The sequence below is a fragment of the Miniopterus schreibersii genome (assembly GCF_964146895.1).
Source record: "Miniopterus schreibersii genome assembly, chromosome: 3".
In the NCBI taxonomy this organism is placed as follows: Eukaryota; Metazoa; Chordata; class Mammalia; order Chiroptera; family Miniopteridae; genus Miniopterus; species Miniopterus schreibersii.
In genome coordinates, this window is record NC_138103.1 from 76,907,894 (window position 1) to 76,920,292 (window position 12,399).

Below are 12,399 nucleotides of genomic sequence, written 5' to 3' on the forward strand. Positions count from 1 at the left end.
AATTTAGAATCAGCTTGTCAGTTTCTGTAGAAAGGCCTGTTAGAATTTTAATTGGATTACATTGAATCTATATATCAGCTTATGGGAGTGTTGCCACCTTAACAATATAGAGTCTTCCAATCTATGAACATGGTATATGTTTTTGTTATTTAGGTCTTTAAAATTTTTTCTCAACAATATTTTTATAGTTTCTGTTTAGGTGTCTGGAATGTCTTTCACTAGATTTTTCCTAAGAATTTCATATTTTTGGTGTCAAGGCTTCCTTTGTAACTCTCCTTCCATCTGAGTTGGCTGTGGCTCCTCCTGCACAGTTTCTGTGCTGATGGTCCCTTGTCCCCATCGCCTCCTGCTGAGTCTGTGTCCTGGGGGATTGGAGCTTTCTCCAGTGCCCCTTACCGCATTTCTTCTCATCTACTTGGGTGTAGGATGGGTGGTTCCTGGCCCTTGGAGCTAGGAGTGGGGTGGAGGAGTTGCATCAGGGGGAAGCCAGATGTTCTGAGAAAGTTTGAAGGAACACAGTGTTGATTGCCAAGCTCTTCTGACACCTGTTTCTTTAGCAGGTGAGTGCCCATCCCCTAGGTGGCCCATGGGGGTGGGTAGGAGAATAGTCACACTCAGCTCATTCTCAGGCATGTGCTCTCTGGGGAGGCAGGTGGGCGACTGCTCCCCCAGGTCTACATAGAGGTGAAATTTGAGCCAGGGCTTCCTGCCCATTTTCTGGAATCTCTCTTCTTCTTTGAACCCACACCTCCCCTTGGTGCTGCCTTGTTTATGGGGACACATGGTGGGAGTCTTTCACTGACAGGGTGGGCCTCTTCTCTGGCCAGGAAGTGCCTGTCCACACTGGAGTCTGCTCAGTTTATCCTCAGTCTCTTGTGTACTTACATTTTGGCTAATGGTGTGAGTAAATTTGGAGTAGGGGCCTCATTAAGAAAAAACAAAAAATAAACCCAACACAGCAGAAAGTGAAAAGATCACCAAAGACATGGGAGAAAATATTTGAAAATTATATATCTGCTAAGGGACTTGTATCTAGAATATATAAAGAGCTCCTACAACTCAACAATAAAAGACAAATAACCCAATTAAAAATGGGCAAAGGAATTGAATAGACATTTCTCCAAAGAAGATACACAAATGGCCAACAAACACATGAAAAGATGCTCAACATTATTGGTCACTAAGGACATGCAAATCATTGAGGTACCACTTCACATCAGCGAGAATGTCTGTTAGAATAAGAAGGAAAATCACAAGTGTCGGCAGGATGTGGAGCAACTGAGAGTCTCCTGTTGGGACTATGAAGTGGTATGGCCCTCGTGGGAACAGTTTGGCAGTTTTTCAAACAGTTAAACAAAGAATTACATACCAACCCAGCTATTCCACTGTAGGGCTATGCCCAAGGGAGCTGAACACAAGTGAAAACTTGGACATGTATGTCTGTGCAGCATATTCACAACACCCACCAAGTGGAAGTGACTCAAATGTGCTTGGGCTGGCAAGGGGATAAATTAACTGTGGTAAATCCAAGCAGAGGAACATTATTCAGCCTTAAGAAGAATGAAGTTCTGATAAATGCTATACCATGGCTGACTCTTAAAAACATGATGTTCAGTGAAAGAAGCAGGACATGAAAGCCTCACATTGTGTGGTTCCATTTATGTGAATTTCCCAAACAGGGAAATCCATGGGGACGGAGAGCACATGGTGGTTTCCTGGGCTGAGAGGAGGGGAAATGGGGAGAAACTGGGTATCAGTTTTATTTGGGGGTGAAGAAAATGTTTTGGACCCTGGTAGAGGTGGTGGCTACACAACACTGTGAATGTACTAAATGGCACCAAACTATACACTTTAAATAGGTTAGTTTAATGTTATATGAATTATATCTCAACCAAAAAATGAAGTGACTCTGGGATTGGGGCTGCAGGTTCTGTCATGGTTCTTGTGGCAGAGGCCCTCAGACAGCTCGGGGGACAGTTTTGTAGACAGAACAGAGAGGACAGACTGTTTAATGTACTTACAAGAGAACACACAATAGGAAAATAGGAACTTCTGGATAAGAGACCCAAGTCCCTAAAGGCAGTGGGAGCCTCCCAGCAGCTCCAGTGCTCTGGCTGCCTTTAGGGGCAGAAGGTTTCCTGTGATGAGAGCTGGGAAGGACAAATGGGAGAAGCTGTTCTGTGAGGTGGGAAATAGGGTCAGATGAAGGGGACTGTCATCCTGGGGGCAAGAGGGGCAGATGAGGAAGGTCATTGTGAGGCAGGTCGAGGTCTGGGGTCAGGGAGGGTGGGCAGGGGACACCCCCTTTGAGGGGAGAGCAGATCTGTTTTGGGGCAAGAGGAGAAAGCAGCCAGGGCCATGCCCATGTGCGTGGTGGCACAGCCTTTGACTTCAGGCCTTGGAGGAGTAGGCGGGACAGCACCCATGGTGCCCAGGGTTCCTCAGTTACCCTCGCCTCACCCCCTTTCAACCTCACCGTGTAGAGGAGAAACTGAGGCCCAGAGGGGCCACTTGCACCTGGACTGCAGGGCTAGAAGTCCAGGTCCTAAGAAAGCTGTGTGTTTAGACACCGAGAAATTACTAAAAGAGGCTGAGCAAATGCAGCCTAGCGCCAGCTGTCCTCCCACTTCTGGGAATATTAGCACAGAGAAGTCAAGAGCCATGCTGGAATCACACAGCTTGCACCAAGCCACGTTCCAGGCCACCGGTTCTTCATCTCTGTTCATGCCCTCCCAGTGATGAGATATAGTCCCTGAGGTGTGGTTTCAGATTCTCAGCATATATGTTTTCAGGAATGGGTGAGCTTTAGTTTGTTTCAGCACTTTTTTCCTGGTGGTAGCTCCATTTTGAAGCAGGGACAGGTTTCCACCTGTGTGGCCGATGGGCCCTGGTAGAGTCACCCGAGCCTGACTGTAGTCATTTCCCCACAGGAAGCCCTCTGCGGGGGCTGAGAAGTCGAACCCTTCCAAGCGGCACCGAGACCGCCTGAACGCCGAGCTGGACCACCTGGCCAGCCTGCTGCCCTTCCCACCCGACGTCGTCTCGAAGCTGGATAAGCTCTCGGTCCTGCGTCTCAGCGTCAGCTACCTCAGGGTGAAGAGCTTCTTCCAAGGTAGGCTCTTACCCGTGTCCTCCTGTGCCCAGCTGGGTCTCGCCTGGGTTCCTCCTCTTTGCTGGACTGGACCAGTTGGTGCCTCTTGTCCTGCGTAACCATTTAGAGGAGGATTCGCTGAATGCTGATTAACAAGAGCAGCTCTGGCAGGTCCTCCCCCTCTTGACTCACTCGCTGTTGGGGCCCTGGGACTTCCTGACAGCCCCAGGGCTCCAAGGGACCGGGCAGATCTGCTTCATGTCCTGTGCTGAGTGGTGAAGGCTATGTGGCCGGGCTCGTGGCTGCTCTGCTGTCCTGGGTGCTCTCCCGCACCTCGCGCTCCAGGTCATGCTCATTCTCCATGTGGCCGGCTCAGCTCCTGAGAAAGAAATGTGGATGTCACTTATTTTAAAACCTGTGACTGCCACTACCAGTGAATTAAGTGTGCACTTCTTACAAAATCATGAATTTACGATAGGTCTTCGGGAGCAGGAAAGGTAAATGTCTCAAATGGGCCTGTGTGGACAACAGGGAGGGGTGGGGACTACAGCAAACTGTAGCGTTCCTGCTCCTCCTGCCATCACCTTTTGTACATCCTCATGGTGCTGAACAAAACGCCTTGGGCTGCAGTGAGGATGGATGGCAGGTGAGGGCTGAGGCCTGAGACCATGTGAAGCAGGTCTGTCTACCTCCCACAGCAGTGGGAGCAGTTTGCGCTGAGACGTGTCTGGGTAAGACTCAGCCCCTGCCCACTGCTAGCTTTCTCTGTCCCCCCAGGAGAGGGAGGGCAGTTTTCCTGAGGACTCAGCTCTGTCTGCCATGTACTCCAGCTGGACACCATCACCGATCCCTCCTCCATAGGGCCCCCTTGGCCTTCATTTCCTCTCACGGAGCAGGAGCCCCAAATCCTCTGGCCACTGCTGGCTCCCGAGAGTCCCCGCTGTGTGTGAGATCTCTGAATGGCGGTCTTGGCTCCCTCCCAACCTCTGTGTGAAGGCCACCCATCTGTGTTCCCACTCTGCTCTGGGACGTGGACCCCTTGTTGGTAGTGTGGGGCTGGTCCTGAGCTGCTCTGAGATGTCCCATCATGGAAAGGCCATCTGCTCCCAGGGGAGGCCAAGCACACAAGGCTGTGTGGCTGTGGGATGAGCTGAGCTGGACTTGGTCCTGTGTGCTGGTGGCTGAGGTATCAGCCATGCCTGGGGCTCCTCTGAGGTGTCCCTGTTCCCCGTGCATACCTGTGCCTCCCCGGGCCACCTGCTTGTGTCCACCCCATAGTCATGCCTGTGGGCACCTTAGGCAGGGATGATGGACTGAGATTTTGCAACCCAGGCCTGGAGCTCACCCAGCACCCAGCCCAGGTCAGTCCTCCCCCAAGAACCACACACTTTTCCTTTGGGTTAAAAGGCTGCGTCCAAGTGTCTGTCACCCAGACCCAAGTGGCTAGAGGCACAGGCTCACAAAACACTTCCTGAAAAGTAGGTTTGGAGAATGGCAGAGAACAGTGGGTGCCATGGGGTTGGACGATTCAGTGGGGGTCACCAGGAGGGTTGTGTGGGCTGGAGGGCTTCCTGCAGGAGAAAAGGGGCCAGGTGCCCTCTGCAGGCTGCACTGAGGTGTTCCGGCATCTTGGTGGGCCCTCTTCAGTGCTCTTCCCCTCCCCGCTGTAGTCTGGGCCCCTTCTCCAGGGCCAGAGGGATTTTTTGTCCCTTCTCCAGCTGCACTGGGATTTCACTAGGCCCTATGGTGATGGACTTGCTGCCGGCCCCTCCCCCGGCCTGCACTAGAACTTTCGCCTGGCCCCCTCTTCTCTGTGAGCATTGTGAGATCCCTAGAGAAGCAGCTGCAGTGGATGCAGGCCCCCATCTCAAACCTGTATAACTGCCAGGGTTCTGGGTTCTCTCACTGGGTTCCAGTCCCACATTCAGAATTATGTCTGAGTTGTGTCTGAATTCTCCTGCCCAGTGTCCACAGTATCAAGCTCGTGTCCTGTTTGTCCCCAGGAGCACCTTTATTTCCTTAGGTTTTGGGTTATTGGATGCCCTGGGACCTTGGGTCTCTGATGAGCCCACAAAAACTTGCAGACTTGAAAATAGCTTGGTGCTGTTGTAAGGTGGGCTGATGGGCTTTGGGCTTCTGTGTATGAAGCTGAAAATGACATCTCCTCAAGTAGTTTTGAATCAGGCTTCTTTCAAGATTAAAAATCAACAGTTTTTGTTCCAGGTCCTCTGTGGGCTCAGCACTGGCTGCCAGGTCCTGGGGGGCTTTGAGGAGACCAGGGGTGTGGCCGGCCTTCTGGCTTGGAGTAGGGGCTCTGCACAGGCCTCTCACTGGCCCTCCTGTGTCCCTTCAGGGAGGAAGGGCTGTCATGGGTGCCTGTGACAGTTCACCACAGGGACCCTGTGGTCTCCACGCATCTCAGATGCCCCTCATGAAGGGTGTTGGCTGTGGGGATGCTGGAGAGGGCACCTGAATGGCATTAACACTCGGCATTGTCCTGTGGCCCTGCAGCAGGGCTTCATAGGCCCCCTCCCCAGGTCCCGGCCAGCTCCAGCACCCCTGGAGTTGAACACACGAATGTGTTAGCAGCAGGTATCTCTGAGTAGAGACGTTCCAGAGGTTTTGTTTTACTTTCCAGTGGTTTCAATTTCATACTGAAATGTATTAATTTTATAAATAAGAAAAACTCATATATGTAAAACAGCCAAGACAATCTTAGCAGAGCTGCTGTCATCTTGGTGTAGGGGGTCCAGGCTCCTCGTCTGGGAAAGCCAGTTGTGCCGGGGCTGCTGGATGGATAGGTCCAATTAGTCAAATAACTGTTGAAATCATCACTTAGTCCCTCATGTATAAGTGTTATAACTGCACATTGCATAGTAATTCATACAATTGAGGACGGACTGATGTCGCCCCTGTACATGCTGACGGCAGGACGGCCCCCAGGCGGGGGTGGGGACAGGCATCCACCAGGCCGCACGGGAAGCCTGCTGTGGAAACAGAGATGGAGCAGAAGGAATTCTGTCTCATCAGGAAAAGCTGCATGACTCTGAGAACTGAGAAAGTAGAAGTTATTGCTCCCTGACCGCTGAGCCAGAAGGGCTGTGTTCACGAAGCTGGGAGAGTCCCTGGAGGGAATGACCAAGGAAGCCCTGCAGATGCAGAGCATGTGCTGCTGGCATATGGCTGGATGTCCCTCAGAACCCTCTGCCTGGCCTGATGCTGTGGGGCCTCGTACCCACGTCCCAATGCCTGGGTATCCCCTCACTGGGGCCACCTCCCCACGCCAGGGGCTCCATCCCCACACCTAGTGCTGAGGTCAATTTGCTGTGGTAACCTGGAGCCTTGTCATGTCTTGCAGGATGACTGTGCCTTTCTAGGAGGGCTGTGATGTGTTGAAGTAGTCAAGAAAGTCATGCAAAATGACAGTGGGTTGTTGTGTGGGACGCAGACTTGCCTCTGCGAAGCACCTGTTCTATGGCTGGAGCTACTGGGCTGTTTGGACAGCTCAGGCCAGGTTTGGGGCCACCCTCCTCCACTAACACACCCACGAAGGCCAGACCTCCTGGCCAGGAGATTGGGAGGTGACCGGTCACTTTCTCTCTGGACCTGTCCAGCTGTGCCCAAGAGTTTAGATGACTGTCCAGGTGTCCACCTGAGTGCCTGGTTTTTAACCAGAAGCAGAGTGACAGTCCGATCTCACTGCTGACCCCCTTCCTGAGTCTGTGAGGCTGACTTCATGCTCCACTGCAGGCTGGCCAGGCTGCAAAGCTCAGAGATGCCATGGGAGCATTGAGACATCACCACTGAGTGAAATGACAAACCTGATTTCTCCATCAAACCTTTTTTTTCAAGGATTCCGAAGTTGTACATTTTAGAGAAAATTCTAAACACTTTCCTGAATTCAGTTCCACTGTGTAGTTAGAAAAAAGTTAAGCTATAAAAATTGGATCTTTATCTGTGCTTCCTGACTCAGAAAGAGATGAATTAATTTCATTACAGCTTCTATAAAAAGTCACCTTTGAGAAGGACATGAACTGGAAAGTTTCGTCCTCAAAGGGTAACAATGACCTGAAAATTCTCAGTAATGTTTACTTTAGTGTTGACTTTCATGAATTTTTAAAAGGCAGTGGGATTATTTTACTTATTTGGTTTCTACATAGAGCAAAGAGCCAGCACTTCTGAGTTATAAACCCTCTGCTTGTACCCAAGAGCAGAGTTTTCCACTCGTAAATCTCACCATTCACAAGAAGGATGTTGTGAGGGAAGGTGGGCAGAGGAGAAGCATGAAGGACCCCCTAGGTGGGGCTGGAGCAGAGCTGTGTTCCTTCCAGGACATGTGGCCCCTGATGTGCGAGTCCAAGAAACCTCCACCCCCTCACTTAGGCTGAGCATTCAATTAGGTCACCCTCCCTGAGCGCCCACTCATTTGGGAGACTCATTGGGCCCAAGGGACAAGCACCCATCAAGGAGAAGCAGCTTATACAGGTGACAGAGAACTCGATGTCCATGCAGGCCTGGCATGTTGATAGCGTCCCCCAGAGTCACACAGATGGGAGCGTCTATGGAGGAAACAGATGTGTACGCCTGGTGCCCTGGAGAGAAGTGCTAGGGAGATGGGAACAATCTCAGTAAACACAACTGAGAAGGGAAAGATCACAAAACCTGGAGATTCTTCACATTGTGACAACACTGCCCCCCCCCCTTCTTCACATATCCTGTGGTTGATTCTTTGTGCTCAGCCTCTGGCACCCAGTTCCACACATGCCTGTCCTGGAGCCCTGCTTGGTTGCCCTGGTCCCCTACGCACCTGGGCCGGATGGGCCTGCTTCATCCCACCATGGGCAGGGCAGGTCCAGAAGCCCTCAAATCACGAGTGTGTCTCCTGGGACCACCACGCAGGTGCCATGTTCATTAGATGTCCAAAGGGAAGTGCTCTCTGAGACAGTTAATGATCTTAAAACCCGCGACTGAAGAGTATACAATACAGTTATTAGGCTAAATTGTACCAGTTCACAGCCTTCACTAAAGAGTCATCTTTCCCTTGTGAGCCTATTATGGACAGAGTATTTGTGTCCCCACAGACGGATATATTGAGGCTCTGATCCCCAGGGTGGCTTGTCTTTGGAGACAGGTCTCTAAGGAGGTAGTTAGGGTTAAATGAAATCACAGGGTGGGGTCTCGATCTGATACGACCAGTGTCCTTACAAGAAGAGACACCAGAGCTCCCTCCCTTCCTCCCTCTCTCCCATGGGGCTGAGGAAAGGCCCATGGGAAGACACGGGAGAAGGTGGTGTCGCAGGCCAGGGAAAAAGCTGTCCCTGGAAAGTGAATCTGCAGGCACCTGGTCTTGGAAGTCCAGCCTCCAGAATGCATTTAAGTTGCCCATGTGTGGCATCTTGTTAAAGCAGCCAAGCAGACTAAGATGGCCCTGTGGTGGGGCTAAAAGTCTGGGACCAGCCTTTTCTCTTTTGAACATTTGGTGAGTTTCTTCCCGCGGGATGGATGTGGTGCGTTCCTGCCAGAGCCACTTCCAGAAGACAGCTCCCTCCTCTGGGGCATTTCCAGCAAGGACACAATGGCTTTGAACCTTTCAGGGCAGAGAGCCAGCCACCTCCAAAGTCGAGGTGACCATCATGTGGCCACCTGCCTCTCTGACCCCAGGGCCCCAGGAGGTCCCCTCACAGTTGTGCGGAAAGATCTCTCTTGATTATTTTATGCAATGGTTTTATTTTTCCTACCATCTCTTAATAAATTCCAAAATATAAACCTGACCAAGAGGAGGGGCAGGCCCTGGGTTCATTCGTTCATTTGTCCACCCACCAGGACACAGGAAGGAGCCAGAATGCAGGTCGACAGAAAATAGCTTTGGCTTTCTCTCGTTGCCCCAGCCAACCTCGTGTGTTCACTGGCTCCCCCTCTGCACCTGGAAGAATGGGTGCAGCCCCAGGACTTCTCTGGCCCCTTCTAGTTAATTCAGTGTTTTCCAGTTACTGCCCTCCAAGCAGGCTGAGCAGCAGCAGTGGGAGAGGGGAGAGCTGGGAGGGGTTCCTTGCAACTGGCACTGCTGTGACCTGTGACTGGCACATGCAGCTCAGCTAGGATCGGGGCTCTTGTGTGCTTTCATGATTTCTTAAGAGGCCACTTACCTGGGGCGGGGGTGTCTGCCTGCTGCTGTTGGCCAACTCAGATGATCCCTCCTCTCTGGGTGGTCCCTTGCACTTCCTTCCTTAGCCCCAAGTGTCAGATGGTGGCTCCAGCCTCTTCTCAGGCCTGCAGACACCTCCAGGGAGGATTTGCAACATCTCAGGCCAATGTCTGGGGGTGTGGCCCTACCTGCTCTTCAGGAAACATGTACATTTGACCCACCTGATTGGCACATGGTACTTCCCACACAGCTCCAGGTGCTGCCTCTGCCCCTTGGATTTCCTGAGTGTAGAGAGACACCAGCCTTCAGTGCCACCACTGGCCCTAGGGATCAGATGGCAGGCCCTCAGAGGGGTCCTCATGAAGCCCCTCTCACTGAGCATAAGGTGAGGAGATAAGTGTCCCACCCTTCTGGTGCAGGTGGGAGCATGGGACTCACTGCACAGCCCCTCCAGGGAAACCTTTCTCTCAACCCGAGTGTCTCTCATCCCTGACAGCAGCTTTGCAGCCCTGCCTAGATCACCTGGAATCTCACTGTGGGGCTTGGGTGTAGTTGGCACCTGTGGTCTTGGGGCCAAAATTCAGACTAAAAGAGTTCCACGTCAACAACCTGTTATAAGAGCACGAAGAGCATGTTATAGAGGAGCCATAGTCCTGCTCTCCTGGCATTCAGAGTCCAGTGGGAAGAGGTGCTCCAAATACATAGTCTCTCCCATTTCCAGCAGCATGCAGAGAAGTCACCAGTCAGCCCTCCTGCTTATAAGAGCCAAAAATACAACAAAATGTCTGAGACCTTGTAAAATATGTTGATGAGCCAGCAGAAAATTAAGGAATACTCAGAGACCAGAACTAAGTGAAGCTGAGAACCCAAGGAGAACTTTATTAAAGGAAATTGTGAAGAAAGGAAATTACAGGTGGTGGATCTGAGATGCGAGGAGGAAGAAAGACAAGAAGGTGGTGACTGTGGGTGCATCAGGTCCTGATTATATGAAGCAATAGCACTGATACTCTGTAAGAATGAAGGGAAATAAATTCCAGGCATAAGAACAGATACATTTGGAGCAGGAGATTTCTGTTAAGTAGTTCAATGGTTCTTGCATTAATTACCTTTGGAGGTTGATTAGCTAATTTATTATAACATTTCCATGATAATCAAAGACAAGAGAAATGCGATTTAACTTTCAAACTAGTGGAGAGAAAAAAGTGGAATGAGAAATGTAATCAATCAAAAGAAAAAAGACAAGAAAGGAGAAAAAAGAAACACGAAAAGGGTGGAACAAATAGAAAGCACAAAATTCCAAACATGTTACTAAATACAGAAAATGTAAGTGGACCTAGCATGCCAAATAGCAGCCTAGGGTTATGAGAGTGGACAGCTGGGCCTGCTCACAGAGGGCACAGGACAGGAGAGTGAGAGGGTGGAGAGATGCTCACCAAAAGAAATCTAATGAAACCATATTAATGTCAAAAAATCAATTTTGGGGTAATATTCAGACAAAATAACTTTAAATTTGTGTGCTTCTAATAACAACTCAAAAATAAAACAAATATCAGCAGAACTGTAAGGAAAAATAGTACATGAATTTATCATCAGAGAGAAAGATGTTAAATAATTTTCTCAGTATTTAATAGATCAAATAAATAAAAATCAGTAAAGTTTATAGGCTATTTGAACAATGCAAAAAAGCTTAATCTAATGGACATACATAAAACACTATAGATTGAAACGAAAGAATTTACAGCTTTTCAAGCCCTCATGAAACTTGTAAATATATTGAAAACAGATTAGTCAATAAAGCAAGACTTAATAAATTTCAAAAGACAAAATCATGGAGAATGCATGGTGAGGCCTCAATGCAATTAAGCTGGAAATCAATAATGAAAATGTGACTTGAAAAACCCTCATACTTGGAAATAAACACTTTGTAAATAACTCATAGTTCAAAGAAGAAAATGTGATGGAATTTAGAAAATATTTACAGATCAAAATGTGTGGGAAACAGCTGACACAATACTTAGAAATAAATAACCTTAAGTGTTTATATAAAAGGAGGCTGGAAATTTATTTCCTGAGCATTCAGTTTAGTAGTTTTGATAAAGAAAAGCATAATAAACAAAGAGAGACTCAAAGAAAGCAAATAATAAAGGAAGATATTCATGAAATAGAAAAGAAACATACAATAGAGTTCCTTTGCAAAGATCTGGTGAGATGGATAAAGGAGAAAAGAGAAACAGTGTCAGGACTGTCTAAGGGACACAATGATAGAGGATGTAGCTATTTCAAAGATACTTTGAAGCTACTCTGAACAAATTTATGCCAATAAATTTGAAAACATAAATGAGTAAATTCCTACAAATACAGCTTTATTAAAATTGACTCAAGAGGAAATAGAAAACATGAACAGTCTTATGACTATTAAAGAAGCTGAATCAGAGAGGGAAGATGACAACACTGTGAGAAGCAGCAGAATGCCCCTGCTCCCAGCCACGGACTCGATTTACTCCTAAAATACTATGTAGCCAGCTTGGAAAAACCAGAGAAACATACCTGAGTGGACAGAGTGCAAGTAGGGAGCACTGAAGAAACATCATAGAGTCTGAACTTGTATTCGCCCTTCATGCTCACAGTTATTTTCACTTGGGTTGTCTTCATTGTGACTGTCAAGATATTTTGTAAGATGCCCCTTGTTTCCTGGAAGTTTAGTAGGGTATTGTCCTGCCTTGCCAGCACCCATACAACAGCTTACATGAGGAGGTTGGGGCTGAGACACACAGTTAGCCAACCTGAGAGGAGAGTCCTCCCAAGGACTGGTTAAAGAAGCTGAATCAATTATAAATCTTCCACAGAGAAAATATAGGCCCAGGTAGTTTTAAAGCAATTTCTAACAAATACTAAAGGGAAAACAATTTCACTCTATACTGAATCCTGTGGTGTTGAGTTGGAATTGGAGGTATTGGTATGATATCATGAATTTTGATATGTAGGTTGCTCCAAAAAAAATGTATACACACACTCCAAATAATTGTAAAGGCAGTGTTTATTAAAATACATTTCATTTTCAAAGTTGAGCTATCAGCAGTTAAAGCATATATACATTCTTGGGGACACTCTGTATATAGATATAGACATAAATATATATGTATAAATGTGTGTGTGTTCTAGC

At 48.5% G+C, this 12,399-nt stretch overlaps 1 protein-coding gene across 1 annotated transcript in view; it reads left to right on the forward strand.

Annotated features, from left to right (window-relative positions):
- The window catches only part of AHRR (aryl hydrocarbon receptor repressor), a 69,581-nt gene that overhangs the window by 12,645 nt on the left and 44,537 nt on the right, over positions 1 to 12,399 (forward strand). The window contains exon 3 of the mRNA XM_081132563.1: positions 2,931 to 3,112. Within this exon, the coding sequence (XP_080988689.1) occupies positions 2,931 to 3,112 (182 nt within the window). The remainder of the gene's footprint in view (positions 1 to 2,930; positions 3,113 to 12,399) is intronic.